This window comes from Thermothielavioides terrestris, chromosome 2, assembly GCF_000226115.1.
Source record: "Thermothielavioides terrestris NRRL 8126 chromosome 2, complete sequence".
Taxonomy (NCBI): domain Eukaryota; kingdom Fungi; phylum Ascomycota; class Sordariomycetes; order Sordariales; family Chaetomiaceae; genus Thermothielavioides; species Thermothielavioides terrestris.
The window spans coordinates 3108771-3134585 of record NC_016458.1 but is presented as its reverse complement, the minus strand read 5'-3'; the positions used below and the strand labels follow the sequence as shown (position 1 = coordinate 3134585).

General features: G+C 58.2%; 9 protein-coding genes across 9 annotated transcripts; 4 read left to right on the top strand and 5 right to left on the bottom strand.

Moving 5' to 3' along the window:
- Position 1: 1 nt before the first annotated feature.
- On the top strand, positions 2-1462 carry THITE_2154157 (60S ribosomal protein L6). The gene is made up of 3 exons (XM_003651995.1): positions 2-206; positions 480-815; positions 886-1462. The coding sequence occupies exons 1-3, from the start codon at positions 87-89 to the stop codon at positions 1036-1038; spliced, it is 609 nt and encodes a 202-aa protein (XP_003652043.1). The 5' UTR covers positions 2-86; the 3' UTR covers positions 1039-1462.
- A 327-nt stretch (positions 1463-1789) lies between these two features.
- THITE_2112971 (uncharacterized protein) lies at positions 1790-3537 on the top strand. The gene is made up of 3 exons (XM_003651994.1): positions 1790-2541; positions 2625-2738; positions 2829-3537. The coding sequence occupies exons 1-3, from the start codon at positions 2476-2478 to the stop codon at positions 3330-3332; spliced, it is 684 nt and encodes a 227-aa protein (XP_003652042.1). The 5' UTR covers positions 1790-2475; the 3' UTR covers positions 3333-3537.
- A 29-nt stretch (positions 3538-3566) lies between these two features.
- THITE_2112968 (uncharacterized protein) lies at positions 3567-4894 on the bottom strand. The gene is made up of 2 exons (XM_003651993.1): positions 4403-4894; positions 3567-4316 (listed from the first exon to the last, which is right to left on the bottom strand). Exons 1-2 carry the CDS (start codon positions 4801-4803, stop codon positions 3650-3652), a joined length of 1068 nt encoding a protein of 355 aa, XP_003652041.1. The 5' UTR covers positions 4804-4894; the 3' UTR covers positions 3567-3649.
- A 118-nt stretch (positions 4895-5012) lies between these two features.
- THITE_2112966 (uncharacterized protein) lies at positions 5013-7052 on the top strand. Its single transcript, XM_003651992.1, has 2 exons — positions 5013-5397; positions 5481-7052. Exons 1-2 carry the CDS (start codon positions 5211-5213, stop codon positions 6860-6862), a joined length of 1569 nt encoding a protein of 522 aa, XP_003652040.1. The 5' UTR covers positions 5013-5210; the 3' UTR covers positions 6863-7052.
- A 1585-nt stretch (positions 7053-8637) lies between these two features.
- THITE_2150001 (uncharacterized protein) lies at positions 8638-9888 on the bottom strand. The gene is made up of 2 exons (XM_003651991.1): positions 9299-9888; positions 8638-9205 (listed from the first exon to the last, which is right to left on the bottom strand). The coding sequence occupies exons 1-2, from the start codon at positions 9557-9559 to the stop codon at positions 8756-8758; spliced, it is 711 nt and encodes a 236-aa protein (XP_003652039.1). The 5' UTR covers positions 9560-9888; the 3' UTR covers positions 8638-8755.
- A 3111-nt stretch (positions 9889-12999) lies between these two features.
- THITE_67951 (uncharacterized protein) lies at positions 13000-16025 on the top strand. The gene is made up of 11 exons (XM_003651990.1): positions 13000-13153; positions 13227-14098; positions 14235-14372; positions 14448-14475; positions 14526-14578; positions 14648-14773; positions 14838-15001; positions 15057-15091; positions 15157-15349; positions 15403-15514; positions 15575-16025. Exons 1-11 carry the CDS (start codon positions 13029-13031, stop codon positions 15841-15843), a joined length of 2115 nt encoding a protein of 704 aa, XP_003652038.1. The 5' UTR covers positions 13000-13028; the 3' UTR covers positions 15844-16025.
- A 791-nt stretch (positions 16026-16816) lies between these two features.
- Positions 16817-18012, bottom strand: THITE_2170062 (uncharacterized protein). Its single transcript, XM_003651989.1, has 2 exons — positions 17654-18012; positions 16817-17547 (listed from the first exon to the last, which is right to left on the bottom strand). Exons 1-2 carry the CDS (start codon positions 17918-17920, stop codon positions 17467-17469), a joined length of 348 nt encoding a protein of 115 aa, XP_003652037.1. The 5' UTR covers positions 17921-18012; the 3' UTR covers positions 16817-17466.
- A 2478-nt stretch (positions 18013-20490) lies between these two features.
- THITE_133152 (uncharacterized protein) lies at positions 20491-23067 on the bottom strand. Its single transcript, XM_003651988.1, has 6 exons — positions 23033-23067; positions 22586-22851; positions 22396-22454; positions 22017-22284; positions 20742-21224; positions 20491-20661 (listed from the first exon to the last, which is right to left on the bottom strand). The coding sequence occupies exons 2-6, from the start codon at positions 22829-22831 to the stop codon at positions 20632-20634; spliced, it is 1086 nt and encodes a 361-aa protein (XP_003652036.1). The 5' UTR covers positions 22832-22851; positions 23033-23067; the 3' UTR covers positions 20491-20631.
- A 214-nt stretch (positions 23068-23281) lies between these two features.
- Positions 23282-24399, bottom strand: THITE_2170059 (60S ribosomal protein L14). The gene is made up of 3 exons (XM_003651987.1): positions 24356-24399; positions 24074-24200; positions 23282-23978 (listed from the first exon to the last, which is right to left on the bottom strand). Exons 2-3 carry the CDS (start codon positions 24185-24187, stop codon positions 23664-23666), a joined length of 429 nt encoding a protein of 142 aa, XP_003652035.1. The 5' UTR covers positions 24188-24200; positions 24356-24399; the 3' UTR covers positions 23282-23663.
- Between the last annotated feature and the right edge of the window lie 1416 nt (positions 24400-25815).

The following is a 25815-nucleotide window of genomic DNA, read 5'->3' as shown; positions in this document are numbered from 1 at the left end:
ATTTCAAAATCTCGAGCAGCAGCAAGTGAACGTTGACGACCGGCCAACGAATTTTACTAACCCAACACACAGCCAAAGCGCTCAACATGTCGTCGACGGCAGCTGCTACGACAAAGACCTTTGGCAAGTCGACTCGGACGGTCCCTCACCCGTCCGAGAAGGCTCAGAAATGGTACCCTGTTGAGGACGAGGCCAAGCCTCGCCAGGTACGTGGATGCGAACAATTTCACAACTGATTCTCGACTGTCGCAAGCATTCTGGGATGCGGAACTTTGGGTGCAGCTGGACGTCAGTTCGTTCATGGACGGATTGGGTGGGCACGGCGGGTTCTAAAGCGATCATCAGAAGCGGGCGGCAAGAGGAGGCAACGGAACAGACGGGAAATCAGAAAAGCGAGAATGGCAGGACTGCTGGGAGGGCGAAATCGCTGGGCCGGCTCCTCGGATGCATGCTCGGTTCTAACATTGCTTGGTTCTTAGGTCCGCAAGGCCGTCCGTCCCTGGGTCCCTCGCAAGTCCCTCCAGCCCGGTACCGTTTTGATCCTGCTCGCTGGTCGGTTCCGCGGCAAGCGCGTCGTTCTCCTCAAGGTCCTCGACCAGGGTGTCCTGCTCGTTACTGGCCCTTTCAAGATCAACGGTGTTCCCCTCCGCCGCGTCAACTCCAGATATGTGATCGCCACATCCCTGAAGGTCGACCTGACCGGCATCGACGAGGCCAAGCTCGAGGAGATCTCGCGGCCCAAGTACTTCACAGCGGAAAAGGCGAAGGAGAAGGCCAGCGAGGAGGCCTTTTTCAAGCAGGGGGAGAAGCCCCAGGTACGCGATCCAGAGCCCGGGTTTGGGTACAAAACACCAGGCGGGAATGCTGGACTGACACGGAGCACAGAAGAAGGAGGTGTCGAGCAGCCGGGCGGCGGATCAGAAGGCCATCGACAAGGCCCTCATTGCCAACATCAAGAAGGTGGACATGCTCGCGAGCTACCTTGCCGCCTCGTTCAGCCTCCGCAAGGGCGACAAGCCCCACCTGATGAAGTGGTAGAGCGGTGCTGGGAGCGGGCGCGACGCGATGGGAGGGTCGATGGCGCGGGTTACGGTTATGGCTTGGCCAATTGCATTTGGACGTTTGACGGTTCTCGGTCCATTACGGCGTCTGTAATGAGGGTTTACAGTCATCGAGATCCCAGAATCACCGGGCTTTACAGAGGATCGGAGCCATGGGCAACAATTCGGGTTTTAGAGCAGATGGATTGCCCCTGGTGATGCGTACACGGGACAACTGTGAAAACGCACGCAGGATGGGGCACAACCAGGCACTGCCAATGCACCCGAGTTCCAGTGCCAAACAAGGCCATTGAGAGCAAGACAAGCGATATGAGCTCACACGCTCTCTGTGAATATGTCTTTCCATGGCCAATGTTGATGATGATGAGTGCAAGGCTCGCTGGCAATCCAAGGAATTGGTGAGGCGGCGGCGTTTCGCCCTTGATCACCGGGTATTGAAAGCATAGTTTGGGCACCATGGAGCTAAGCATTGTTCGCTCAGTGTTTGAGCTACCGTGTTTCGTAGCTTGCTCTTGAATCTCAAATCGACATATTCATTAGAACCCCAACCCTTCGCCAGTGTCATTGTACTGTGCATTGTTACCCTAACCCTTGATGGCAGCCTTTGGTTTGTTTCGTTTCAGGCATGGCCTCCTAAACGCCACGCAAGATGGATTGTGGGAGGTCGGGTTGGTGGTTTGGAGCCCAGCTCAGCCCAGCTAGCCACCACAGCCACCACAGCCACCACAGCCACCACAGCCACCAGCATCGCCCCGTTTCTTCCCACCCTAGGAGCCTGGCATGTTAAACGGAACCAGCCAGAGAGACGAGTCACATCACAGCGACTTTAACCAGGCCAACCGACTGCCCCAGCGAGCCCAGCAAGTGCCACAGCCACAGCTATACGAACAGATCCATCCAAGACCTCTGCAGGCCTGCTAAAAGGTAGGTTACGTGGCCGCCCAAGCGATGCGTTGCCAAGCAGTTGGAAGCGTTGGCTGGCACCAACCTCGAAGGACTGCCTCGTGATTGAGCCAGTTGTTGCACGTGCGATTGAGAGCCAGGGAGCCAGAGAGCCAGGCAGGGAGGGTATGGAAAAAGTGGGTAAGGCCCAGAAAAAGCAAGGGGCAGCTGTCAGGGTTAGGGGTATATATGGCGATTTGACTGGATTCGACGACGACTTGATCAAAGACAAACAAGTCAAATATGATCGCACATGCACACAGATCAAATCAAATCGAGCCTCATACCTATTTGACTTGTTTGACTTCTTGGGAGCCATGGTCTCAGGGCCTCGTCGCTGCGAAGCCACAAAGGATTCAGGGGCTGACCTCACAGAAACGGAGCCGGTGGGGCCGTTACATCTTGCCAGGGAACCCATCCGCCGGAATCAGCGATCGGTTCTGCCCGCTTGTCCCACGTCATTGCAGGCAACATGGCGACAACGGCAGGTCAGGGCTGGGCTCAGCTGAGGCAACAAGCGCGGTCTTTGGAATCGCAGGTAATGCAACCCAAGGTTGAGGGGAGCAAGGGAGGGAGGGACAAGGAGCCGGTCGATTTACTGACGACGACGACGCCGCGCAGACCGAGACGTCGCTGCAAACATATTCCCAGTTCTCCACACAAGCGAACATACCCGCGAAGCCGACAGAAGAAGAGAAGAATGCAGAGGCCAGGGTCCAGGAGCTGCTCGACAAGGCAAGACCCCCCTAAGTCCGCAAACAGGCCGGCCGGCGTGCGCGAAAGCCGAGGGAACCGGAACACGCGAAACTAACCGCTTCCTCACAGCGCGAGAGCGTCGTCGCCCAGCTAGGCCGCCTCCTCGACTCGGAAGCGACGCTCACGTCCTCGGCGCTCAAGCAGAACAACCTGGCGCTGCTGCGCGACAAGCTGGCGGACCACCGGCGCGACCTGGCGCGGCTGCGCGCGACGCTGCAGGAGGCGCGCGACCGGGCGAACCTGCTGGGCAGCGTGCGCGACGACATCTCGGCGTACCGGGCGGCCAACCCGGCGGCGGCCGAGGCCGAGTACATGCTGGACGAGCGGGCGCGGCTGGACCGCAGCCACGACGCGGCCGACAGCGTGCTGAGCCAGGCGTACGCGGTGCAGGACAGCTTCGCGCTGCAGCGCGAGACGCTGGCCAGCATCAACCGCCGCATCACGCTGGCCGCGAGCCAGGTGCCGGGCATCAACGCGCTCATCGGCCGCATCTCGGCCAAGAAGAGGCGGGACGGGATCATCATGGGGTCGTTTATCGCCTTCTGCTTCTTGGTGTTCTGGTTCTTTTTGTGACTCGAGATCAGGCACGCGCGCGCATGACCGAGGATGGATGCTGCGAGTAAGACATCCACAGGAGAGCCGAGAGGACGGGATGAACCTGTATAATCTAGCAAGAGCATGGCGGGGGAAAGGCGTTTGCGGCGTCTGGGCACTGCGCAGTTCATATCCCGAGGTACCTTAACATACAAACAGAGGCGTTCTACGCCTCATCTATTTTACTCTCGTAGCGAATCCCTAATATGGAGCATGAGTGGCGGCGGTGGTACAGCTGAAAATAAAAAAATGGGGGGGTATCATGCACAACATCCGCGACGATCTATCTGCCCCGTCTACTTCTCCGCCTGCTTCTTCGCAACGATCCTCCTCACGAAATGCTCACCGACTCCCTCCTTATCCATCTCGCTCAGTATCCTCTGCAGCCCCTTCACCAGCCCTTCCCTCTCCCCAGGTTCCGCAGGCCCACTCCCTGCCCAGCGTATCCTGCACTGATGGTCCACCACATAGACATACCCAACCTTGCTATTCAGCAGCCCGATCGACTCGCGAATCTCGTCGGTAATCCCCCGCCTCACCAGGAAATACTTGTCCCAGTTCTCCTTGCCGATCCGCCTGCGGATCGAGCCGGAGAACAGCCGCACCAACCAGGCCTTGAAAAAGTCCTCCTCGACGTTTACCTGCACCAGCTGTGCGCGCCCCGAACTAGACCCCACCAGCTCGTGCAGCGCCGGATTCACCTCCGGGGAGGTAAACGAGCGCGCCTGGTTCTCGGCCCACATGCCGCTGAAGATGGAGACGACGCTGGCGCGGCCCTCGAGCAGGGGCGTCGTGTCGGCGGCCTTGGCGGACGGGGTCTTGGCGAGCGTGCGCCCGTGCAGGTTGGGGAAGTAGAGCGACAGGTCGGCGCGGAAGAGGCGCGGCGGCGCGAGGAAGGTCTTGCCTTCGTGGAACTGGAGGTTGCCCCAGTCGCGGAAATAGGGCCGCGAGATTTTGGATTTGCTGGCCGCGGGAAGGGACAGGTTAGCTTCCGGGTGCCTCTTGAGTGGGCAGACGACAAGCGAGAGGTTCATATTTTTTCTACTTACAGGTACTCCCTGCGCTGCAGATGCTTCTCGTAGTTGACAAAGTCCGCGTGGCGCTCTTTGAGCGAACGCCTGTCGATGCCCGTGTTTTCGCCGGCGCTCGGGGGGGAATTCATGCCAATTGGCCTCGCAAGCGGCGTCGGCGTGAACTCTTTGAGCTTTTTGCCGTATGATCGGGGAGCATGGGCCAGCGGGCTCTCTGCGACACCAGCGTTGCCGGTCCCGTTGTTGATCGCCGTAGGTGCGTTCGCCGGGGCGCTTGATTCAGCGACACTGGCTGACTCGGGTGCGGGGCCCGGCGCCTTGTCGGCGAGCCGGCGGTAGGACAGGCTGAAAGATCGCCATTGACAGAGAAGACAAGCTGCTGCCCGGAAGCTTGGCCGGATGGCGGGTTGTGTAATCATGTTGCGCAGGCAATGCAGCCGCAAGGCTGGTAGTGTTCGTCGACTTCGGATGAGCTCGGTCCCCAAGAAATTTCCGCGCGACTGGTAACCATACACGAGGGGCTCCACTTTTGTCCGCGACACCCCGCCTTCTCGAGTCCGGGGTGCTGCGGCGCATTGGCATTGGTTGATGAGGGGTGCCAAGTGCTCGGTTATTCGCGGGGCTGCCCCTGGGATGCTCGGCTCAAACGTCATACAGCAGGTGAACCATTGTTAAGCCGCAGCAAGCCAGAGGTTGGGTCGGAGCTGCTTGGTATGTTCCCTCACTTCCTTTGGCCTGTGGATGTGCGGAGGGACGAAATTGAACTCCTGAGATGTGACCCGTCCGAAAACCTGACGCTGGTAATATCTTCTCCTTCCCGTCCGATATGTTTTGGAGCCGTGGTTCTCGCGTGGCGCGCCAGCAATGGCATCTTTGCAGAGGTCTAAGTGGGCGCGCTTCCGGCGCAACGCTGACCCCGCTGGCACCACTGGCACTGTCGAGAGCACGGGCTTTCCACGCAGCGAGACCTCTTCTGGCCGTCAAGCCGGTGTTACTAGCTGACATTGGAGAGGGTATGTTCCCTTCTCTTACTCTTGTTCTCTGTTCTTCTCGTCTGCCTCTTTGGCCTGCTGACTGAACATTCCCTCCCCTCCAGGTATTGTCGAATGCGAGATAATCCAGTGGTTTGTCGAGCCGGGGGCGCGCGTTGAGGAGTTCTCGCCCCTTTGCGAGGTTCAGAGCGACAAGGCGTCGGTAGAGATTACTAGCCGCTTTGCGGGCGTTGTCAAAAAGTTACACTATGAGGCGGGCGAACTGGCCAAGGTCGGCAAGCCGTTTGTCGACATCGACATCGAGGGAGATGGCGAGGAGGAGGGCCCAGAGGTTGGCGGGCATCCTCAGTCCTCACAGAAGAGTGCGGAGCCCGAGCCTGCTCACTCACCTGCCCGGCCGCCGATCGAAGAAAAGACCCCAGCACAACAGGTTACTGCCCAAACAGAACACGAGCGGCAAGGCACGCCGAAGGTCAAGGGGAAACATGCCACACTCGCAACGCCGGCGGTCAGGCACCTGTCCAAGGAACTTGGAGTGGACATTTCAGAAGTAGACGGCACGGGCAAGGATGGCCGTGTCCTCAAGGAAGATCTCTACAAGTATGCTGAGAGCAGAGCGGCAGCATCGCCACAAACGCCATCTCCGCAGCGCGCTCCTGCCGCAGCTGAGGCGGACATTCTCTCGTCACCAGACGCTTCGACCGCCGGGCCGCAACAAGAGACACCGATCCCGCTCACCAGGACGCAAGAGATGATGTTCAAGACCATGACGCGCTCGCTCAGCATACCTCACTTCCTCTACGCCGACGAAGTCGATTTCACCTCCCTCGTGGAGCTCCGGGGGCGTCTTAACAAGGCCCTGTCCAAGTCCGGCCTCAGCGACAGCCAAGTCACCAAGCTCTCCTACCTGCCCTTCATCATCAAAGCCGTGTCGATGGCGCTCTACAAGTACCCGATTCTCAACGCCCGGGTCGACGTCGAGAGCGCCCGCAACGGCAATAGCAACGGAAACGGAAGCGGCAAGCCCATGCTGGTCCTGCGCAGCCAACATAACATCGGAGTGGCCATGGACACCCCCTCCGGTCTGCTCGTGCCCGTCATCAAGAACGTCGGCGGCCTCAACATCCTCGGGATTGCCGCTGAGCTCGCCAGGCTGCAGAGCCTGGCCGTGGCCGGGAAGCTCACGCCCCAAGACATGTCGGGCGGCACCATCACGGTCAGCAACATAGGCAGCATCGGCGGGACGTACCTGTCGCCGGTCGTGGTCGAGCGCGAAGTAGCCATCCTGGGTATTGGGCGCATGCGCACCGTCCCGGCGTTTTCGACCGTGCCGGGCGAGGAGGACCGGGTGGTGCGCCGGCAGGTGTGCAACTTCAGCTGGAGCGCCGACCACAGGGTCATCGATGGGGCGACCATGGCTCGGGCCGCCGAGGTTGTGCGCGGCATCGTCGAGGAGCCGGACGTCATGGTCATGCACCTGCGGTAGGGTAGCGGCAGGTGCCGTATTCCGTACTTTCGTACCCGCCATTGGGCATCAGCAGGAACGAAGGAGCAGGATCCGGGCCTGGCAAGTCCTGACCTTACCTTATTCACCCGGCCGCCCGACCCGTCCGTACTCGCTCGCTTAACCCGGTTATACGCAAGCAGGCGGCGGCAACAGCGCCGAGGCCGTTAAGCACGAATGGCAACTGCATACGTGGTCGGTAGTAGACTCGCAAGCAAGTTTTCCTTGATAGACAGCCAGTTAGTTGATTCTCGTTCCGACATCCTGCAAGCACTCCACCTGTCTGGTTTTTATCTCTCCTGGTTTTATTTTGTTTCTTCTTGTGTCTCCACGGAGTGTTGGTTTTCTGCTACAATCCTCGATGCTTTTGCGAACCGGCAGCTCTTCATTTGCAACCTGTAGTTCTCTCATTGCCAGCCGTGACTTCGGGATCCCGTCTCGACTACTCGCCTGCCCAATTCCAGACTGTGCTTCGGGCATGAACTCGTTCCTTCTGCGGGCCGAAGACCCGCAGGCCCACTCCTTCTTGCACCCCTCCCGGGACGAGAGCTCATGTACGGAATACACGAGTGTTCACTTCCATCGCGGCCGAGGCATATATGTACGTGGGGCAGTTGCAGTGCTGGCTTGCCAAGCTCGTGATGTGCAACGGAACGGAACCACCTCTCCCCGCAGACTCTTCTGCTCGTTCAAGTTTTAGCAAGGGTTACTGCGGCTCACTCAAACGCCCACTTCCAATGCGTCCCATCACTCTCACAAATGGCCCGGCAAGGGGAGCGGTCGGTTGGTGCCAAACGCGTAGGTAAACAGGCCATGAACGGCATGTGAACAGAGGCGTAGTAGTACAGAGCAGATACCTCTCCAGATGAGGCAATTCCGGTGAAAAGCTGCAGGAGGCCAGCGGATGCGGCCAAGCTGCAGACCAAGAATGCACGCTGCGAGGGGCAGGCTAAATAAATCCCGCTCCAATGACGGAATCCTGTCTCACCCGTTCCCGCATCCAGGCCGTTTGGCGCCAGCATACGCAGTAACCCGCCAGCCCAACCCGTTTAGCCTCGGCAGTCGTCGACTCTGCGTCAGGCTCCCTCCTTGCTCCTGGGTGCTCCCCCCGCACGCTCACCTTGGCTGCGTGGTTGGTGTTGCCCTCTGCTTCGCGGCCGAAGCCGTCACAGTGGTTCTGAGCCTTTTTAGTGTACCACAGAAAAGGGGGGGCAGTGGGCACTGTCTCACCAGCCGCTTTCCCCCAGGAGCAATCCGAGGGTGGAGCGGCTCGTCCCGCCGCCGTCTTGCTGCCAGATGTTTGGGCTTTCTCGGTAACTTGACAGCCCCCTGGTGTGATCCACGAGTGGTCAGCATCATGTGAGTAGGCGTATGGTTTGGGAGGGCGGACAGCCTGGGGTAGGACAGAGAGCTCAACCCGGAGCCGCAGAAGGGGGTGAGAATCCATCGCATTCACGCTGCGCTTGTTCTGAAACCTCACCCTCCACAACCTGGATGTCGTATGTTATGTAGATCTCCTCTGCAATGCCCGAGTCCGAAGAGAGTGACCCTGCAGCCCATCCAAGTGAGGCCCGAACCAGATGGCAAGCTTCCCGTTGTTGTTGATGCCTGTTCCAAGCTGTCCCGCTGCCGGTTCCCCATGGTACGCCTAATGGAAGATAAACTGGAAAGAGCAACTTGATAGCGTCGCCGAAATTCACCGCAGATCGATGCCAACTCCTTGCCCAATGCTAAAAAAAAAACAAGGAAAAGAAACTGGCAAAAGAAACGAAAACAGAAACCAACTTCCTATTTGGTCGGACTGTTCCTCTAATATAGGAGCCGCGCTCTCTCCACCCTTGGCCCTTCCCCCTCCCCCCCGGCGCAAACAATTGCTCATTCCTGGCCGTCCGAGCCGCCGCGGTTTATTGTCTTGACTACCCGGTCGAGCGCGTCAGCCATGACCTCCTCGGCCGGCCGCGCGACATCGATGGTGATGGCGTCGACCTCGTCCGGGCCGGGCCGCTCGAGGATGTCGAACTGGCTGTGCACCATGTTGGCGCCCATGTAGTGGTTCTTGCGCGCCGACACCCGCTGCAGGAGGAGCTCCTCGGGCGCGTCGAGATAGATGAAGTGCAGGTGCAGGTTCGGGGCGAAGTAGGGGGCAACCCGGATGACGTCGCGGTACTTGCGCTTGAGCGCCGAGCAGGTCAGGACCACGCCGTCGCTGCCCCGGTTCAGCGCTTGGATCGACGCCTCGCGCAGGGCCGTCAGCCAGTCCCACCGGTCCGCGTCCGTCAGCGGGATGCCGGCGCTCATCTTGTCGATGTTTGCCTTTGGATGGTACTGCAAGGGGTAGGCTGGTCAGTATGCGCCGGTTGTTTGTTTGGGGGGGGGGGGGTTCGGAAAGTCTCTCGTCTCTCGCGGTGTCTGACATACCTCGTCACCTTCGATAAACGGCAGCTGAAGCGCATTAGCGATATGCTTTGCTACTGTGCTCTTCCCACACCCCGCGGGCCCCGTGACGAGCCAGATGTGCTGCGCCTTGGCCGGGGACTCCTCGGTCGATGCAGCACCGTTGTCCATCACCCCGTTCGAGAGCGTCGTCGTGGCCAGTCCTGCGGTATTTGGTGAAGGAGGAATGTTGCCAGCGGATGACGGCCGTTGCCCGTTGACGGCAGAGGTGTTGTAGGAAAGCATGGTCACGGCGAGCCCTCCGGGGTCGAAGGAGTCGGGGTATATCAGGATCGCTGCTGAGGTGGAAATACCGGATAAGGTATTAAAAATGACGCTATTGCATATCGCAGCGGACTATGAGGGGAGTTCTGTGAGACTATGGAGAACGTAGAAACGTTGCGTGTGGCGGCGGGATGTAGCGGCTAGGTGTCACGGCGGTGTAAGCGACGGTGTAAGTGATGTGGGAATACAGTTGGGAATAGCGTCGCGGACAACACAGTATGCGACTCAAACCGGTAGTTAGTTGAGTCGCCAATACACTATGAGCGCAAGAAGATGAACCTGCTGACCACAACAAGAAGATAACCAAGGCAGTGGGTAAAAAGTACGAGCCAACAGAAGAAATCGAAGCCGCTGGAAACAGGTCAGCCGGGCTGCGGATCGCGGGTGTTTTATTCTCGGGGGGGCCTGCCGGCAGACCCGCGGATCTGGCAGCGATGACATAACGATTTGTCCCAAGCAGGCCCAGGGCTGCAGACTCGGACCTTCACACACTCGAGGGGTACCCTGGCGTCTTTTCCTCGCTCACAAGGACATGCTCGCCGAGCCGCCCCAATGCATGCATTGACATCCCGCACTTTGCGCGTGGTCACAAAGCAGCATTCGCGGGGTGAATCCCTCGAGGCCCACGAAGTACACTTCCGCCTGCCACCCCATTGGTGCTCCGCCTCCCCTGAAAGGATCGAATTTGGGCCGAAGCTGCGACTGGTGGAATTGACAGCAGACAGGGGAGGGTGTGTGCAGGTTATGGTGTGGGGATAGCCCATCAAGGTCAGGAATTCCGTGTCGAAGCTTGGGGAAAGCTTTTTCCTGAGACGGTCGTGGGAAGGTGTGGGGAACGAACTTGGCAAGGGCGAGCGAGCTGAAAAGGAATACGGATTACATACACTAGTGTACATCAGGTAACGGTCAGTAAGGTACCGACCTTAGGTGCGTCCTGTCCACGGTGCTTTTTGTGCGCCATCCAGAGGGCCGGAGTAAATTTCCTTTGCCCTGCTCCCTATCAGTGTTGGTCTGCGACAAGCGACTGGGCAGTCCGAAGACCCGGTGCCCAGAAGTCTTCAAAGGGGAAGAAGAATTGGGCGACCTGGGAGAGGTCCACTGGACTAAGGTAGTGAGGTGTAATCCGTACAGTAGTGTACATCCAATGACGCTCCAGGCAGGTACGTCCGAGGTGCTGAAATTTTGGGATTGCGTGGGGGGCTCATGACGAAGAGTTTCCAAGGTTGGGGGTTAGCTCGCGGCTGACGGTGTGCGCCAAAGGAGCATCCGTTACCCAGGTCCTTACACAGTGCTCCGTGCGTGAACACTGCAAGCAACTCATGCACACTGACTTACTCTCCTGAGCATCTGTGATTGCGAGCAGCATGCAGCGCTGAAAAGACGCATCAGAAAAAGTAAGAGCACAAGGTAAAAATTGAACTTTGCGTTGTACTTGTAGACCTGGGTTTTATTTCCGGCAGGGGGAGTCAGCCGGACAAACATACCTAAGGTCCCGAGAATATGTTCCTCAAGTCCTGCTCTCTGACAGACAGACAGAAATGGAAGCGCATTCCGCATCACAAACCGGAGCGTTCCCAGGGCGGCAGATGCTGGCGGGCCTCGTGACTGCCCGGTTTTTGCCCTCTCTCCGCCGCTGCTCCACCCGGCCCCAGGTCCCGGGATATGGGTCACAGTGGGGTTGTTGCTCCGCTCGGACTGGGCTCCGGTCTTGCCGGATGGGACGGGTTGGGCTTCCAATCGCCCGGATCAGTGGGCCTCCGACAGTACGCAACTACTGCCCTGTGACTTACACGACTCGGTGCACAGAACTGCGGCTTTTATTGTGCGTCGTACCGTCTACAGTAGGCACCAGCGAATTGAAAGGCACGGTGTGCTAGGTGTGGCTCAGAGTGTAATCCGTATTCAGTTAGATCCGTGCGAGATATTCTCCGTTGAATGGCGGGAGGGAACGTGCGGCTCACGCACAGCCAAGCGCTCTCCGTTGCGGCGGGCCACAAGCGCCGAGATCGCCTCGCAATTCTGCAGGCAGCACTGTCGCCGCTCACCGGCTTCAAGGTTGTGTCCTGCAGGCAAACCCTCCTTGGTAGACACCACTGTGTATGTAAGGTAGGTCAGGTAGTCAACACCGGTTCAACAGGGCTTCCCGAAAGGATATGCGAGGCGCAGGCCGACTGGGTCTCATCAGCGGCGGCCAGTGGGAATCGCTTCGCATGTCCCGAGTGCACATCAAGTCCCATAGCAACACTACCTGATAGGTATATACTACGGATCACCGAGTACCGTCCTCACTGCTCAATGACCAAGTACGTTCCGAGTCGCGACAAGATGACTTCTCGCCATGTCTCTCCGACCCCTGAAACGATGGGCCACTCAAATGCCCAGAGCCTCCTGCACGGATCTTCAATTCATCGAGGTGCATCCGCCTCACCCTGCAGGTGAGCCGTTGTGTGAGAAGCCAGCGAACGACCCCTCCTATTGCTCCAAAACAACGGTTGATTGGAGGGGCGATGCCTCCTGCATAACTATTGCTTCCGACAGGTACTTCCTTTTGGAAATCCGAGACGAAACGTCCTGCGTACTGGACGGAATACTGTGATAGAATTGTGAGCTGTCATCCAGCCGCTGCAGGGAAATAAGCAATGCCGTCGGCGAAAGCGACAGATCCAAGCCCAGCTCAGCAGGCCGGTCACCTGCCTACACAGCGAGTTACTTGAGAACAGCGACTTGCTTGTTGCGGGGAGAGCTGGCTTGAGTTCCACATGAGGGGCTGGCAGTGCCCATCACCTCACCACCGACGCTCTCGTCATTGAGCAACTGCTGCGTACTTGAGGCAAGTCAGTAATGTTCGATGGTGTACGGAGTACTGGCAAGCAAACCGGCTTAGTGTCATTGGACAAGGCTACCTACCTACCATGGTTTGAGCGTGCCGTGGCATGCAGTGTTCCGGGCATGCATCTACCGTGCCACCGTGGGGGATTTCCTAGGTACCTAAGGTAAGGGAAGCACAGAGCGTTTCGGACACAACTCATCTCATCCCCGGCGGCGCACCGGCTTTCCCCGCCTTGGAAGGACCAGCGCTACGACCCAAACGGAACACAGCACGTGCAAACGGTGGGGTTTGGCCAGTCGCAGGAGCCTGCCAATTGCCAACTTCGGCAGCCGCGACGCATGCAGACAGGCGGGACAACCAAAGGTGAGAGCGGAGGCCGAGAGAAGCCTAAGCCGGCGTTTGAGTGTTCCTCTTGGGCTGCCGTTTTCGATGCGTCTCTCCTTCCCCCTCAGATCGCCCGGTTTGAGGCTTTCCCAGCCTGCAACTCGTTTACGTCCACCTCCGCATTTGGCACATCCGGCGTTCCGTGCAACTGCGTTCCCTACGTTCCCTACCACCTTCGCTGGAGTTCAGCAGTGTCGATTGCGCCTTCTGTCCACCATGAACGCCCAAGAGCTCACCCAGTATCTGGCGGATGCCCCGCCCTCAGTCGTTAGGCTTGAGATCGAGAAGCACTTCAACGCCCTTTCGGACAAGCAAAAGCGCTATGCCCACTTTATCAGCCAGTATGAAATTTACCTGACCTACTCGTGTGAGCGCTGCATGGTTCTTGCGACCCCTGCTGATGCATGGGTGTAGGGCCTCGTTTGCTGGCAACCGCATCGTGCTGCGCCAAGTCTCGCCCGAGTCTGAGAGCATCTATGACTTCATTCTTGCATTGTACAAGAGCGCCGGCGGCGACTGGAAGGCGCTGGCCGAGAAGGCCGGCGTCGACGAGCAGGGGCTCTCGGCCTTCTTGCAGTATGCCGCCCAGTTTCTGGGCAACAGCGGCAACTACAAGAGCTTCGGAGACTCCAAGTTCCTGCCTCGGTGCGACGAGTCTGTGTTTTCCTCTCTGGCCGCGACGTCGCCCGAGGCTGAAAAGCACTACAAGGCGACCAACGGCGCCATCTTCTCGGCTGACAAGCCCAGCCTCCTGCACCTTGGATTCCCCGATGATGGCCACTTGACAACCTACTACCCGGATTCTCCCGACATCGCCAAGGAGGAGATCGGCGCGATCTCCAAGTGGATGGAGGACAAGGGCCTTCTCCCGGAGAACACCAGGCTGCGGAAGACCCAGGGTGGCGTCTTTGAGCTTCTGATTGCCTCGGCCCAAACTGGTATCCCTAGCAACGGCGGCGACATCGGGAAGGAGAGCGAGTATGTCATCAGCGACGGGCTGCTCAAGGGCAAGACCGTCAAGCTGGTCTACGGAGACCACGCAAAGGAGATGGATGCAATTGCCCGTTACATCAAGAAGGCTGCGGAAAACGCGGAGAACGAGACACAGGAGAAGATGCATCTTGCGTATGCCGAGTCTTTCGACTCAGGCTCTCTCCTCGCCTTTAAGGACAGCCAGAGGCACTGGATTCGTGACCAAGGCCCGATGGTGGAATGCAACATCGGTTTTATCGAGACGTACCGCGACCCCGCAGGCGTGCGTGGAGAATGGGAAGGGTTTGCCGCAGGTAAGTGAAGCCCCAGACAACTGGTGCGAGTCGAAAAGAACCCCTACTCACCAACGCTGCAGTTGTTAACCGTAAGCTCCCGCATCGGACTATCCGAGACTGGCGAGTAGCCTAACAAGCTTACACCATCAACTAGTTGAGAGAACTCGGGCGTTTGGGGAGCTCGTACGGTCTGCCCCCGAACTGATCCCCTTGCTCCCGTGGTCCAAGGACTTCGAGAAGGACAAGTTCCTGTCGCCGGACTTCACTTCGCTGGAGGTCTTGACGTTTTGTGGTACGTATAAGTGAACGCTCGCTTCAAGCCCGGTGGTGGCCGCGAAACGCCAGGAATCTCACTCCCGAGCCTTAGGTTCCGGGATCCCTGCCGGCATCAACATGTAAGTGCCGCGATATCCACTAGGCGAGGTTTGCTCTAACCCCCGTATAGCCCGAACTATGACGATATTCGGCAACAGGAAGGATTCAAGAACGTGAGCTTAGGTGCGTGCCGTCCTCATCCTTACTTCAAGACCCCCCTGGGGCATGAGGCTTACACTGAAGCCACTGCAGGCAATGTTCTGAGCGCAAAGGCCCCCGATGAGAAAATCCCGTTCATCTCCGAGAGCGACCTGCCGCTTTACCGGAAGTACCGGGATGCTGCCTTCGAGGTTCAAGTTGGCCTCCATGAGCTCACGGGTAAGATCGGGCGATCTCATACAATGGTGCATATTGGCGCCGTCCTAACGCTGTATGATACAAGGTCATGGCTGTGGTAAGCTACTTCAGGAGACATCCCCCGGCGTCTTCAACTTCGACGCGGCGAACCCCCCCATTAGCCCTCTTACCGGAAAGCCCATCACGACCTGGTACAAACCTGGCCAAACCTGGGGCTCCGTGTTTGGCGGCCTCGCTGGCGCTTACGAGGTGCGATTCTCTCACCCGTCTTTGGCGCGTTTAGACTCACTCATTTGTGCAACAGGAGTGCCGAGCTGAGCTTGTGGCCATGCATCTGAGGTCAGCGGACAGGAGCAGCTCGCTTATTCGCGGTTATAGTACTTGTGGTATTAACGTCTGCGCAGTTGCGAATTCTCCGCCCTCAAGATCTTTGGCTTCGGGGACGGCTCCGTCGACATGGATGGCGAGGCGGGCGATGTCCTTTACACGTCATACCTCAGCATGGCGAGGGCAGGCTTGACCTCAATCGAATTCTGGGATCCGAAGAGCCAGAAATGGGGGCAGCCCCATTGCCAGGCTCGCTTTGCCATCCTTAAGGTAATCCCCGCGAGAGAAGGGTGTTGGGAGCTCGCTCACTGACTTTGGGTCAGTCATTCCTCGAGGCGGGCGATGACTTCTGCAGGCTGGAGTACAAGAATGACGACCTATCCGACCTCACTATTCGGCTCGACCGTTCCAAGATCCTGACCAGCGGCAGGAAGGGTACGTTGTCCGATCAATGGGGACTGGGGCATGACCCACGCTGACACGAAAACCTACCAGCCGTCGCGAGCTTCCTTCAGAAGCTCCACATCTACAAGTCGACGGCTGATGTAGAGGCTGGCACCAAGTTCTTTACCGAGATGTCCGGTGTTGGGCTGGAGTACTGGGGAACCAAGGTGCGAGACGTTGTGCTGAAGAACAAACAGCCCCGGAAGGTATTCGTGCAGGCGAATACCTTCCTGGACGAGGCTACTGGCCAGGTCACTCTCAAGCAGTACGAGCCCACGCCTGAGGGAATGATCCAAAGCTGGGCTGAGAGAGACGTTTGACCGGCTAGCGGTTGGGTGCCGCGCAGGGTGCACCGGTTGCCATGCGGTATGCCATTATGGGAACGGGAGAAGGCCATTTGCACCGAAGCAACTTGGATTGCGCTGCGGCCAGCTTTTGGTGTACGTTAACGTTAGTCCGAAAGCCTCTTCGGCCTAGAACACTGGCCAACGGCAGCTCAGCTAAGCAACTTTCATCATGCCGTCTGAGCAGGTTCGGCTGGCTTGGTCTTGTGCGGAGGCCATGGCGGCGGTGGGATTTCTCATCGCGGGTTCGAGAGACGACCGCCTCGTCTTCGGTCACCTCGGTATGCTTCCGATTGCCCTCGACGGAACTTTCGGAAACACCATCTGTTCCGTGAATTGCCGGGCTTGGGCCCATCTCGCCCATGATAGACATTTCAGTTCGAGATTTATCCAAAGAGATGGCCTCTCGCGGGTTCTGTTCTGCCAGAGCGCTCGGGCCCAATCGCATGATCTGACGGCGCAGGGCGTCTGGAGCAGCAGAAGCCGCATTGGCAGCCATTCATTGCCAAGGGACCGCTCAGGGCCAGCGTGAATCGAGCAAGCAGCGATGGGGAGAGACTCGGACGGTCGGCCTGATTAGTCGGGCTCAATGACCGACTCGAGTTCTCAGGACTCGCCATCGCTACCCGATCCTCAGGGACGCTTCATTCAAGTTGCCGTACTTGCGTCAGCGTGGTTGCTGCGTATTTTTAAGCAGTGACGCAACAGCGCGTGTTCTGAAACGGAGAGGTTGGAGCATCTCACATTGCACTCTTCTGCGCTATGGTCTGCTGCTGCAGCGAACTTGAGCAAACATTGAGCGTGGCGTAGTGTAGCCAGGACTGCCCCATGGCGTCGTGGGCCATCGAGGCTGTCAATACGTGATCACGCCCTTCGTGTACCATGGGTAATCCATTACGGTATTGGCATTGCCACCTCGTGCTGCAAGCGCGGATTCCAAAGCGGCCGCAATAGTGTACCACAGTAATCTCCATTTGTTGCGATGATCTCTGTCTGGTTCTGTCCGAGTCTTCAGCTCCTGCAGAACTGTCCGCCTTTGGGCAGCTCGATGCTGCAGCTTCCCGCTTTGCTAGCGGGGTTATCTGCAGACTGGTTTGCTTATTCTCAAGTATTGCGAAGCAAGAACCCGACAAAATGCCCCGATGGTCCCGCCCCTTTGGCTCCGTGACACCCGTCAAGGGCTACGATAACAACTGAGACCTGCGTCGAGGGTGCGGCGCCTAACGCCTGGCCCGAGCGACGGCTGAAGATGAGCTGGACGAAACTGACTCAGCTGCATGTGATGGCGAGGCTGGCGGGATTGAGCAGGATCCCAGCATTGCCCGCTCGCTGCTTCCTGAATATTCCAGCTTAAGAGCTGGGCGCCACACGAACGGCTGCAGCGAGATGCTCCGAGAATGAGCCTTAGTTGCGCTCAGGCCGTTTGCAGTGTAGCCGTCTTGATTGGCGCCGGCGGCAGCGATCCGGACAACTGCTCCGATTGTCAGAGGAGCTTTTCGTCCGGAGGCGACGCGAAGGCGGCGATACTATCCCATGGGAAGCAATGAGCGTCTCTCTATCCTCTCCGTCGGCGCTTCGCAAGCACATGCCCCCTCTTTCCTAGAGCACACCGTCGCTCTCGCCAGGCAACCTTTTGACACGCTTCTGCTCCCAGTTATCGAGATCCTTGGCCGCCAATCTCTGCAAATCTCGCAAGTCATCAGCGAATGTCCCATGCTATCCCTCCTCAAGCCCCACCCAGGAAGAAAGAGAGCGAGAGAGAAACAAAGGAATCAGGTCCACGCACGTAGTACTCCTCGCGGATGTCGACCTTGCGCCCCGCCTTGCCGACGCCCAGCTCCTCCTCGCGCGTCATCTGGCGCACCTTGCGGTCGTGGCGCTCGTAGCGGACGGCGGTGGCGGGCGTCAGCACGAACGAGGCGGCCACGATGGTGGTCAGGAACGGCAGGCCGAACAGCAGGAACGGATGCTTGGCCATGAGCGCCCGGTAGCGCGCCCCAAAGTTGCGGGAGTCGGCCGCCGAGCGGTATTTGCGGCTCTGGAAGACGGCCATGCCGGTGCGACAAAGGTAACCTGGAAACTCTTTGTTTGCGGGTTCGTGCGGGCGTGGGTTGCGGTGGTCGGGTATTGCTCCTTGCTGTGGCGTGACCGTTGGTGAATGAAACACGAGCTTGAGGAGCAATGCAACAGGGGACAGGGGAATTTCGGAAAGTCACATGTGGAGCTCAGGCTTGGCGGGAGACAGCAGAACTGCTCAGGGTTAGGGTTCCCCTGAGCGTTAAGGGGCAACAGGACCTGAAGTAAACAAGCACCGGCCAGGATGAATACTTTCACCTTTCCACGCGTTATGTTGTGGCCGAGCCTTTTCCCTTGAGATACAGAGAGAGAAGGAGGTGGCTATTTTTGTGAAGTTCTATCATTAACTTGCGCACCTTTAAATCATTCGCCCTTGACTCTGAATGCCGTTTATGTTGAACTATCAACGGGGCTTGGTTAAGCATTGGGATTGTGCGAAGTACTGTATGGGGAGCCTTAGTGGGATTGCTCCTCGAGCTTTAGCTCCCAGTTACATCCGTACTTGCGCAAGGCCATCATGTTATGCCAGCAGTCTCTACCTACCTGGGTAGCGAGCGCTGGGCGCACGCTACTGTACTGTGTCCGGTCCTCGGCGCGGATCCCCACAGGTTCCCCCCTCCCCCCTACCAGGTTCCTCTCCTGGACGCTATTGTCAGAGGATTGTACTACTTGTTCGCAACCAAATTGGTAACTCTCCGCCTCCATGTGAATCATGCACCAAGTTGCGGAGCACCCAAAATATGTACGGAACCGCTGTTACGGTGCGGTAGTTACTTTAACTACGGAATCGTCCACGTCTCGGGCCATGCTGTTTTTCCTCATCCACTTCGTTGATGGAATTCGGCCGATTCTACGTCGTCCAAGAGTCGCGCAGACCGAGTTGGACGGCCACTTGGACTGCTGCAGTTATGGCCAGGAAGTCCGCAGAAGTCAGCTGCGCCCTCTAGCGCAATAAAACAAGCCGAATGGGATGGCGTTCACCCAGATATTGGTCATGGCCGACGAAGACACTGACGCGAGAGAAGAGGCCGATCAAGACAGCTGGGTTTTGACCCAATGAGAGGTCATGGCCACGAGGGTGCGACTACCCTGTGAATTCTGCTGCCTCTCCAAAGGCTTGAAGCGAGCAGAAAAGGCCTCGACAGGTTTCTATTCCATCTAGCTAAATGAGAGCAAAATTACGACCGGTTTGGATCTCGGAAAAGCGGACGTAAAGCATTCGCCGAACGTTTGATCATGCGTGATCAGTATGAGAGCTTTCCTTGACTCGAACCACCGAAGGGAGCCCCTTCAGAACATTGGGCACCGAATGACCTACGGTTTCTACAGCCCTCTGATGCCTTGAACGGCCGAGTGGGCTCCTCCAATTCAGCTGGCATAGCCATTTTGGGGCTGGCTCGTCAGGAGTGATAACTAAATGTATGTCAACAGCAACACTCACATGCTTTGCCGGGAAGAACGACTCGGGTGTTCGCGCGGCAGTACCAAGCAGGGGATCAAGTCCCACACAGCGCCTACACCGAGTGTTCTCGAGAGTGTACCAGCACCAGGGTGCCGTGGGACAACTTAATCAACAGCTAGTTGCTGTGGCTGAGCGGATAGTCGATGGGAAAGTGAGCACGGCTGATGAAAGGGGGAATCTAGACTGCTATTTTCCGTAGAAAGCCCCGTACTGCATGGTATCAAGACAAAAGGTCCAGGAACTCGGAACTAGTGGCGTAGGGTGGCCAGCAATATAGCATGTGGCTTGGGTACAGGCCAGTGGTTTGGCTCAGAGTGCAAATGAAACTCGGTGCGTTTTCTGGCCCCGTAGCCTGGTATTCTTTCCATCCCCTTTTTATAGCTTCCCGGGACATCCGACATCTGCAGGTGTTCCCGGGGGCCGTCGAACCAAGACGAAACCGAGTCAAAACCGGTGTAACTAGGTACACTCTCCGCTCCAGACTGCAACGAAAGAGAGCTACGTCAAGCACGACAGACAAGCCACGGCCCTAGCCTTCTCGGGAGTGTCCCGGACAAAGCCCCAAACCTCCCGACGAGTCCTGCGGCAGCTTCTGTTCCCGAGCCTCAGGAGTCGACCAGCTAAGGAGCTGGGCCGGCTTTATTTACATGCATACATGCTCTTCCACAGATAGCTTTGTAACCGCCCACTCCACCGACGCCCCGGTTTGATACAGCGCTGACAACCCTGTTCCCGAGGTCGCTAGACTTCACTAACCGCCGGCACACTGAAGACACCCGGAACCCCAACCTCCAGTTCCTCCACCATTCCATCCCGGGCGAGGCTCGAGTGAAATCCTATTGCTCCCCCATCCGGACAGGATCAACCAGAGCTCGCTGATCCTCCATCCCCGAGACGACGTTGCTACCGGCACGGCGAGATGCCGGGCGAGAGGCGGCGAGAAGCCATAAGGGACAGGACTAGATTGAGGCTTCCGACAAGACAGACCGACTCTCGGTGGGGGACGGAGGTCTAGGATACAGGCGGCATTGGCTGGGAGGAAGGGTATCTGGGATCAGCGAACAAGAGAGCAGTGGAGAGCAATTCGTTCCAGAAGAGAGCCAGGATTGATCAACAAGGTGAAATTCCCCCCTCGGCTGCGGAAGACCGTCCCTCAACGCGCAGGCTATCTACAATGCTAGAGTACAACAAAGAAAACGGCGAATCGAGCAGCAGGCGGCAGGCGGTTATAGCATAGAAAGGTCGCCGAATTTCTCCTGTAGGCGCCGTCAGCATTGAACCATAACGACCATAATGGTGGGAAAGAGAGAGAAAGCGACAGGACGAAATAACGCACCTTGTACCCCGGCACGGACCAGCGGCCCTTGGACACGAGCTTGGCGGTCTTCTCGTCGATGCTGGGCTCGGCGGCGGCGACATCGTCGACGGTGAGCTGGTCGAACGGGCGGGCTTCCTCGATGTTCTTGAGCGTCTTCTCGAGGTCCTTGAGCTCGAGGTCGACCTTCTCCTTGGTGGCCTCGGCGTTGCGGATGGCCTCGACCTCGAAGGCCTCGATGGCCTTGAGCTGGCGGTCGAGGTCGTAGGTGGCCGGCTGGAAGGCGTTGAAGCGGCGCTCGATCTCGTCCACGACGGCCGTGTTCTTCAGCACGCTGCGGTAGTACGCGAAGTCGACCGTCGTCGGCTGCTCAGAGAGCAACTGCACCTTGCGGCGGACGTCGTCGTTGCGCTTCTTGAAGGCCTGCAGCCCCGCCACCGTCTGGCCGCGCAGGCCGAGCGATGTCGTGATCTTGGCCCAGTCGATCTTGAGAGCTGCGCTTCGCTGTAATTATTTTTTTTGCAACGAGCGGTTGCACCCAAAATTAGCTCAGGTTTTCGAGTTTCGCGTCAATCGCCAACGCCCAGCAGCGCCGTCCGTCTTCCCCTGTGGCCCGGCAATTCGCCGAACACAGGTTCTCCCCCCCGCCCCCTTGACAAAACTCCAATTGACGTAGGGGACTTACTGCGGCCATTTTGGTGGTGGTTCTGGTGTGGTCGGGAGAGTGGGGAGTTCAGTCGCTGCTGTTGCTTCGAGTTTGCCGATTGCAAAGCACGGCTGCCGGCGCCGCCCAAAGGTCAAGTCACGTGATGGCTCGAGGGACGAACCGGGCGAGTTGGGGGAAAGTGCCAGCACCGAGACCAGGGGTCATTCACCTGGGCTCTTCTTGGCTCCAAGCCTGCCTGCCGCGATTCCCTCACGGCATTCCATGACAGTGAAGAACAACATCACGGGATTTGCTTGGGCCTAAGCTGGGCGATGGTCATTTGCAGCGAACTGTCGTCGAGCATTGAGCTGCTCCGTCCACGCAACACATACCCCACAGCAGCATTGAAAAGCTGAACAGCGCATAAATCAAACCGTGACAGAACAGCCTATATTCAGCAGCTCACAAGGTGGCCGCTTTACTGACCAGCAACCGGAGTATACGGCGCTGCCAGGTAGCAGGGACTTTGTTCTTTCCTTTGTCCGCAGTCCGCAGAATGTACCCGAGAACCCAAGAACCGCATCAACGACCTTCCCCCCGATAAAGGCGCCCACCCGGGACTAGACGCTCAATGCCATGATCGAGTTGACTATGTCGTTGTCGTTTTCTTTCAGCGCCTTGATGGCCTTCTTCCGCGACACGTTGGCCTGCGTCATGACCAGCTCGATGTCCTTATCCTCGATGCCTTCCGCGTCGACCTCCTCGCCATCATCCTCCTCCTCCTCCTTGGCAGCCTCGTGCTTGTGGTCGTGAGCGTGGCCGGCGTGGTCGTGCTCGGCCGTCTGGCTGGCGAGCTGCTGCGCAGCCGCGGCCTGGGCGCTGGCGTTGAGGTCCTCGATCTTGGCCTCGCCGAAGACGCTGTGCAAGGCCGGGTCAGCCCCAGAAGTTCTTAGGTGGCCAGGCGCTCGGGGAGGGGTGTTTGGTTGGGGGAGAGGGGGGCGGGGGGACGGGAAGGTGAGCAAGACTTACATGTACGTGTTGCTGTTAGGCGACTTGTACACCTCCGGGTTGTTGATCACGAAGAGGATCTATCCCCACACGTCAGCTTGGGCCCGTCTTTCTCATCTCTCATCCCCGACACCGCCATGAAGCCAGCTGCGGTGCCCCGCACCAGCAGCGACCACCAATCAATCCCACTCTCGTCTTCCGGTGCACTCACGTTCTTGGGGCGGCGGAGGGTCACGCGGGTGATGCCCTGCACGCGGGTGAGGTGCAGCTTCTCAATGGCCTTGCGCGCCTTCTTCTCGTTGCGGGAGTGGATCACGGCGGTCGAGCCGGCAGGGACGCTGGCGTCGCCGGCCTCGGCCTCGGCCTCGGACTCATCGCTGGAGGACTCGTCGAGCTCCTCGACCGTCGGCTTCTTGGTCTCCTCCTCGGGGACCTCCTCAACGCGGGAGTCAGCCATCTTGAGTTGGAGAGAGCTAGCTAGCAAACATCATCGTTGTGTCAGCCCCCGTCCCCACCCTCACAGAAACGCAACTCGAGGCAATGCCGCACTCGCAACGGCACACGCATTGCTCCTCAGATCATTGCAGAAACACTGGCAAAAAGTGGCAGGGCTCTGCCTGAGGAACAACATGAAGCTCAGTGCTCGAACCAAACTCACATTGATGTCAGAAATGCCGCTAAACGGGATATGCGGGGATGAGAAGGCACAGCTAGGTGGGCAGGTCGTGGTGGGAGAGAAATGTTCAGGTCCAATTTTCAGGTAGGGTTTGTTAGGCTCCACGACGCTAGTCCCGATTTAGTAATCACTTTGACCTGCTCTCTTGAATCCCAATACCCGCTGCCTCAACTGGCATCATCAACCATGTCCGGAGTAGGTATCTACCTAGGTAGGTGAATATCACTGCTTCACTGAGGAACGAAGACTGCGAGATTTCGACCAAGACGGATATAGCAGGGAAGCATTTGCCAGTATGGCATTTCCGGGGTTTTGTACTTCCGATAGTAGTAGCTCACAGACTGGCGCCGCCATATGGCGCCGTTGTCTTGTGGCATGGGCAACAGCCCGTTGGGTGTTGTTGTGTTTTTGTCTCAATTTCGCATTCCCATATGACGCCGGTCACCCTTGATGATGTGACATAGAGGTCTTCCGAAAGCGACGCAAAGATAAACTCCAGCAGCCCTTATTGCTGATGTTCATGCAGCCCGTTCCAGAATACCTTCCTCAGTCCCCCAGAAAAGCCATAGTCGAACCAAACGCTCCCCCACTCTAACGCATCGAACCCGCCTCTCTATGCCGCAGCCTTGATCTTGGCCAGAGCCTTGCGCTCCTCGAACCGCCTCTGCTTCTTCAACCGCATAACCTTGAACCGGTCGAAGTCGGTGAGTGACTGGCGGCGCTCCTGCTGCAGCTGCTTCTTGGCCCAGTTGCTCTCGCGCCACTTAGCGTCGACACCGGCGGCCTCCCAAGCCTTCTTGACGGCGCCCGTCCGGGCGCCCCGGGGGAGCTTCTCGATCACGATCGGCGTGAGCAGGGCACGGGAGAGCTGGACGACGCTGCGGGGAGTCGCGAGCTTGGGGTCTGCGGAGGGGCCATCGACGAGAACCTAAGAATCCAAACACAACGTTTTAGTCTCCTTCTCCAATGTCACTTGCACCCCGATCGACTTCGCCGTCTCGGCGTAGGGCGGTTTCCACATACGCGCTTGTGATCGACGATCTCGACGATCGTGGCGAGGCCGCCGTTCTCGAGCTTGAGAACACGGCCGACCTCGACACGGCGCCAAGTTGTCGCTTCAATTTCGATCGATGCCATTTTGGTCGACGTTCTAATGCGGTTGGCGATGTTAGCGACAGGAGCCCTGGAGGAGGACGAGGCGGCGGCGGCGGTCGTTAGGATGGTGCACTGCCCGAGGCAAGAATTGCGAAGGTGATCGGTCGTCTTGGATCACAAGAGGGCGTAGCAAAGGAATTGTCGGCGTACCTTTGATGCTGTTCCCTTGGCCGTCAAAGAATCCGAGTCGCTGCCGGTCGCCGATATCGAGCCCAATTTTTGTGCGCGTCTTGGTAATTGGCAGGGCTCAGCCAAAATTTGCGGAACGGCTGGTGCCGGTTCCGACCCCGCCCATAGCTTCAGCCACAACAGTGGCAAGGGACAGCTTGGCATTGTGGCTCGCCATTATCACCTCTCCGATGACTCTCATTCGTCCACAATATTTCCCAGATTGACCAATTCTCTCGCTGCTGCACATCGCTGTCTCATCCACGATCCCGCTGTGCTTCTCCACAACACCCGAAAGCATATGTGCAATGAATTTTGGATATCTTGCGCACTGTCCGAAACCGGGATATGACCATGGAGGCTGCAGGACATCGGTACCATTTACAAGCTCTGCCTGGGGGAAGTTGTCGACAATATGACTGAGCTCGAAGCCGGTGCCCTCGGTGAAGGACCGCATGGCGTTGCCGAACCTACGGCGCGCTCCAGGGACTGGGAAAACAGCTGGTAAGACGGTAGCGTCGGTGTCATCCGCCAAGGCGAAGCCCGACGACATCGTCAACCCGATCAGAACTTGGCGTGTTCACGTACTATTTCCCCATCCGATAGGAACGTACTGTCTCATTAGGCTCCTGCGAGCCGGGATACTTCTCCAGGGCGTTGCAAGCCTGGGCTGCGCCCTGCCAGAGTTTGTCGCCTCTCGTGCCAACCCAGTCGTGGATGGCCGGGTCCTCTGCGAGCAGGCGCAACACGGCATTGTGGGCGACGACGCGACGCCCAGGCGGGGTTCTACGAAGTTGTCCGTGATCATGGCATGGCGGATAGTCTGGCGGACGTTGACCTCGGGCTGCCCCGAGCCGCAGCGATGTCTGCAAACGAGGTTTCGGCGCCGGGGGGAAAGAAGTGCGCTAGGCGGAAGCGCACAATGGTTTGCTGGCTCAGAAGCTCATTGGGCTGTGTACCTCAACCGTGTGACAGGAGGCACCATATGTCACCGCACATATCCCGGTGGATCCTGAAACGGTGGAACTAACCCAGTAGCTCATGAGGTACTCACGAGGCCCAAGAACCAGGCGGCGCAGCTCCTGCGTGTCATTATAATGGCGACGCGCTCTGCCTCGGTCTCTGTTACAGTGTCCGGCACCAAGCTGTCCTTCGGTCTGTCGCTGTCAAAAGATGGGGTGGGAAGTCCGTGGGCGGTCAGGTACCCTGCAGCTTTTCCGAAAAGGTGTTTGCGGCAATCCTCTTGGCCAACTCTACAATTCGTGGTTCTGGAGAGGACATGGTGGGAAAGGAATCCCGGGTTGGGTGGGAGAAGGTGGTGTGAAGATGGCTGGATGCGTCCAGGTGGTGGTCAGGGAAGGCATAGCAGTGCCAGGGCGACAGCACCACGCCGGCTCGGGGTCATGGGGGAGCTGGTCGGGGCGCGGGTCGGGGCGCGGCCA

Coding starts and splice junctions, on each gene's coding strand:
- THITE_2154157 (XM_003651995.1), top strand. CDS start 87: ATGTCGTCGACGGCAGCTGCTACGACAAAGACCTTTGGCAAGTCGACT. Junction 207..479: donor ACGAGGCCAAGCCTCGCCAG/GTACGTGGATGC, acceptor CTTGGTTCTTAG/GTCCGCAAGGCCGTCCGTCC. Junction 816..885: donor AGCAGGGGGAGAAGCCCCAG/GTACGCGATCCA, acceptor CACGGAGCACAG/AAGAAGGAGGTGTCGAGCAG.
- THITE_2112971 (XM_003651994.1), top strand. CDS start 2,476: ATGGCGACAACGGCAGGTCAGGGCTGGGCTCAGCTGAGGCAACAAGCG. Junction 2,542..2,624: donor CGCGGTCTTTGGAATCGCAG/GTAATGCAACCC, acceptor GACGCCGCGCAG/ACCGAGACGTCGCTGCAAAC. Junction 2,739..2,828: donor TCCAGGAGCTGCTCGACAAG/GCAAGACCCCCC, acceptor GCTTCCTCACAG/CGCGAGAGCGTCGTCGCCCA.
- THITE_2112968 (XM_003651993.1), bottom strand. CDS start 4,803: ATGATTACACAACCCGCCATCCGGCCAAGCTTCCGGGCAGCAGCTTGT. Junction 4,317..4,402: donor CTGCAGCGCAGGGAGTACCT/GTAAGTAGAAAA, acceptor TCCCGCGGCCAG/CAAATCCAAAATCTCGCGGC.
- THITE_2112966 (XM_003651992.1), top strand. CDS start 5,211: ATGTTTTGGAGCCGTGGTTCTCGCGTGGCGCGCCAGCAATGGCATCTT. Junction 5,398..5,480: donor ACTAGCTGACATTGGAGAGG/GTATGTTCCCTT, acceptor CCTCCCCTCCAG/GTATTGTCGAATGCGAGATA.
- THITE_2150001 (XM_003651991.1), bottom strand. CDS start 9,559: ATGCTTTCCTACAACACCTCTGCCGTCAACGGGCAACGGCCGTCATCC. Junction 9,206..9,298: donor CGTTTATCGAAGGTGACGAG/GTATGTCAGACA, acceptor TACCCCTTGCAG/TACCATCCAAAGGCAAACAT.
- THITE_67951 (XM_003651990.1), top strand. CDS start 13,029: ATGAACGCCCAAGAGCTCACCCAGTATCTGGCGGATGCCCCGCCCTCA. Junction 14,373..14,447: donor GGAGGTCTTGACGTTTTGTG/GTACGTATAAGT, acceptor CCCGAGCCTTAG/GTTCCGGGATCCCTGCCGGC. Junction 14,774..14,837: donor TGGCCTCCATGAGCTCACGG/GTAAGATCGGGC, acceptor GTATGATACAAG/GTCATGGCTGTGGTAAGCTA.
- THITE_2170062 (XM_003651989.1), bottom strand. CDS start 17,920: ATGGCCGTCTTCCAGAGCCGCAAATACCGCTCGGCGGCCGACTCCCGC. Junction 17,548..17,653: donor ACATCCGCGAGGAGTACTAC/GTGCGTGGACCT, acceptor CGAGATTTGCAG/AGATTGGCGGCCAAGGATCT.
- THITE_133152 (XM_003651988.1), bottom strand. CDS start 22,831: ATGGCTGACTCCCGCGTTGAGGAGGTCCCCGAGGAGGAGACCAAGAAG. Junction 22,455..22,585: donor CCCTCCGCCGCCCCAAGAAC/GTGAGTGCACCG, acceptor GTGTGGGGATAG/ATCCTCTTCGTGATCAACAA. Junction 21,225..22,016: donor AAGAAAACGACAACGACATA/GTCAACTCGATC, acceptor AAATAATTACAG/CGAAGCGCAGCTCTCAAGAT.
- THITE_2170059 (XM_003651987.1), bottom strand. CDS start 24,187: ATGGCATCGATCGAAATTGAAGCGACAACTTGGCGCCGTGTCGAGGTC. Junction 23,979..24,073: donor AGATCGTCGATCACAAGCGC/GTATGTGGAAAC, acceptor TTGGATTCTTAG/GTTCTCGTCGATGGCCCCTC.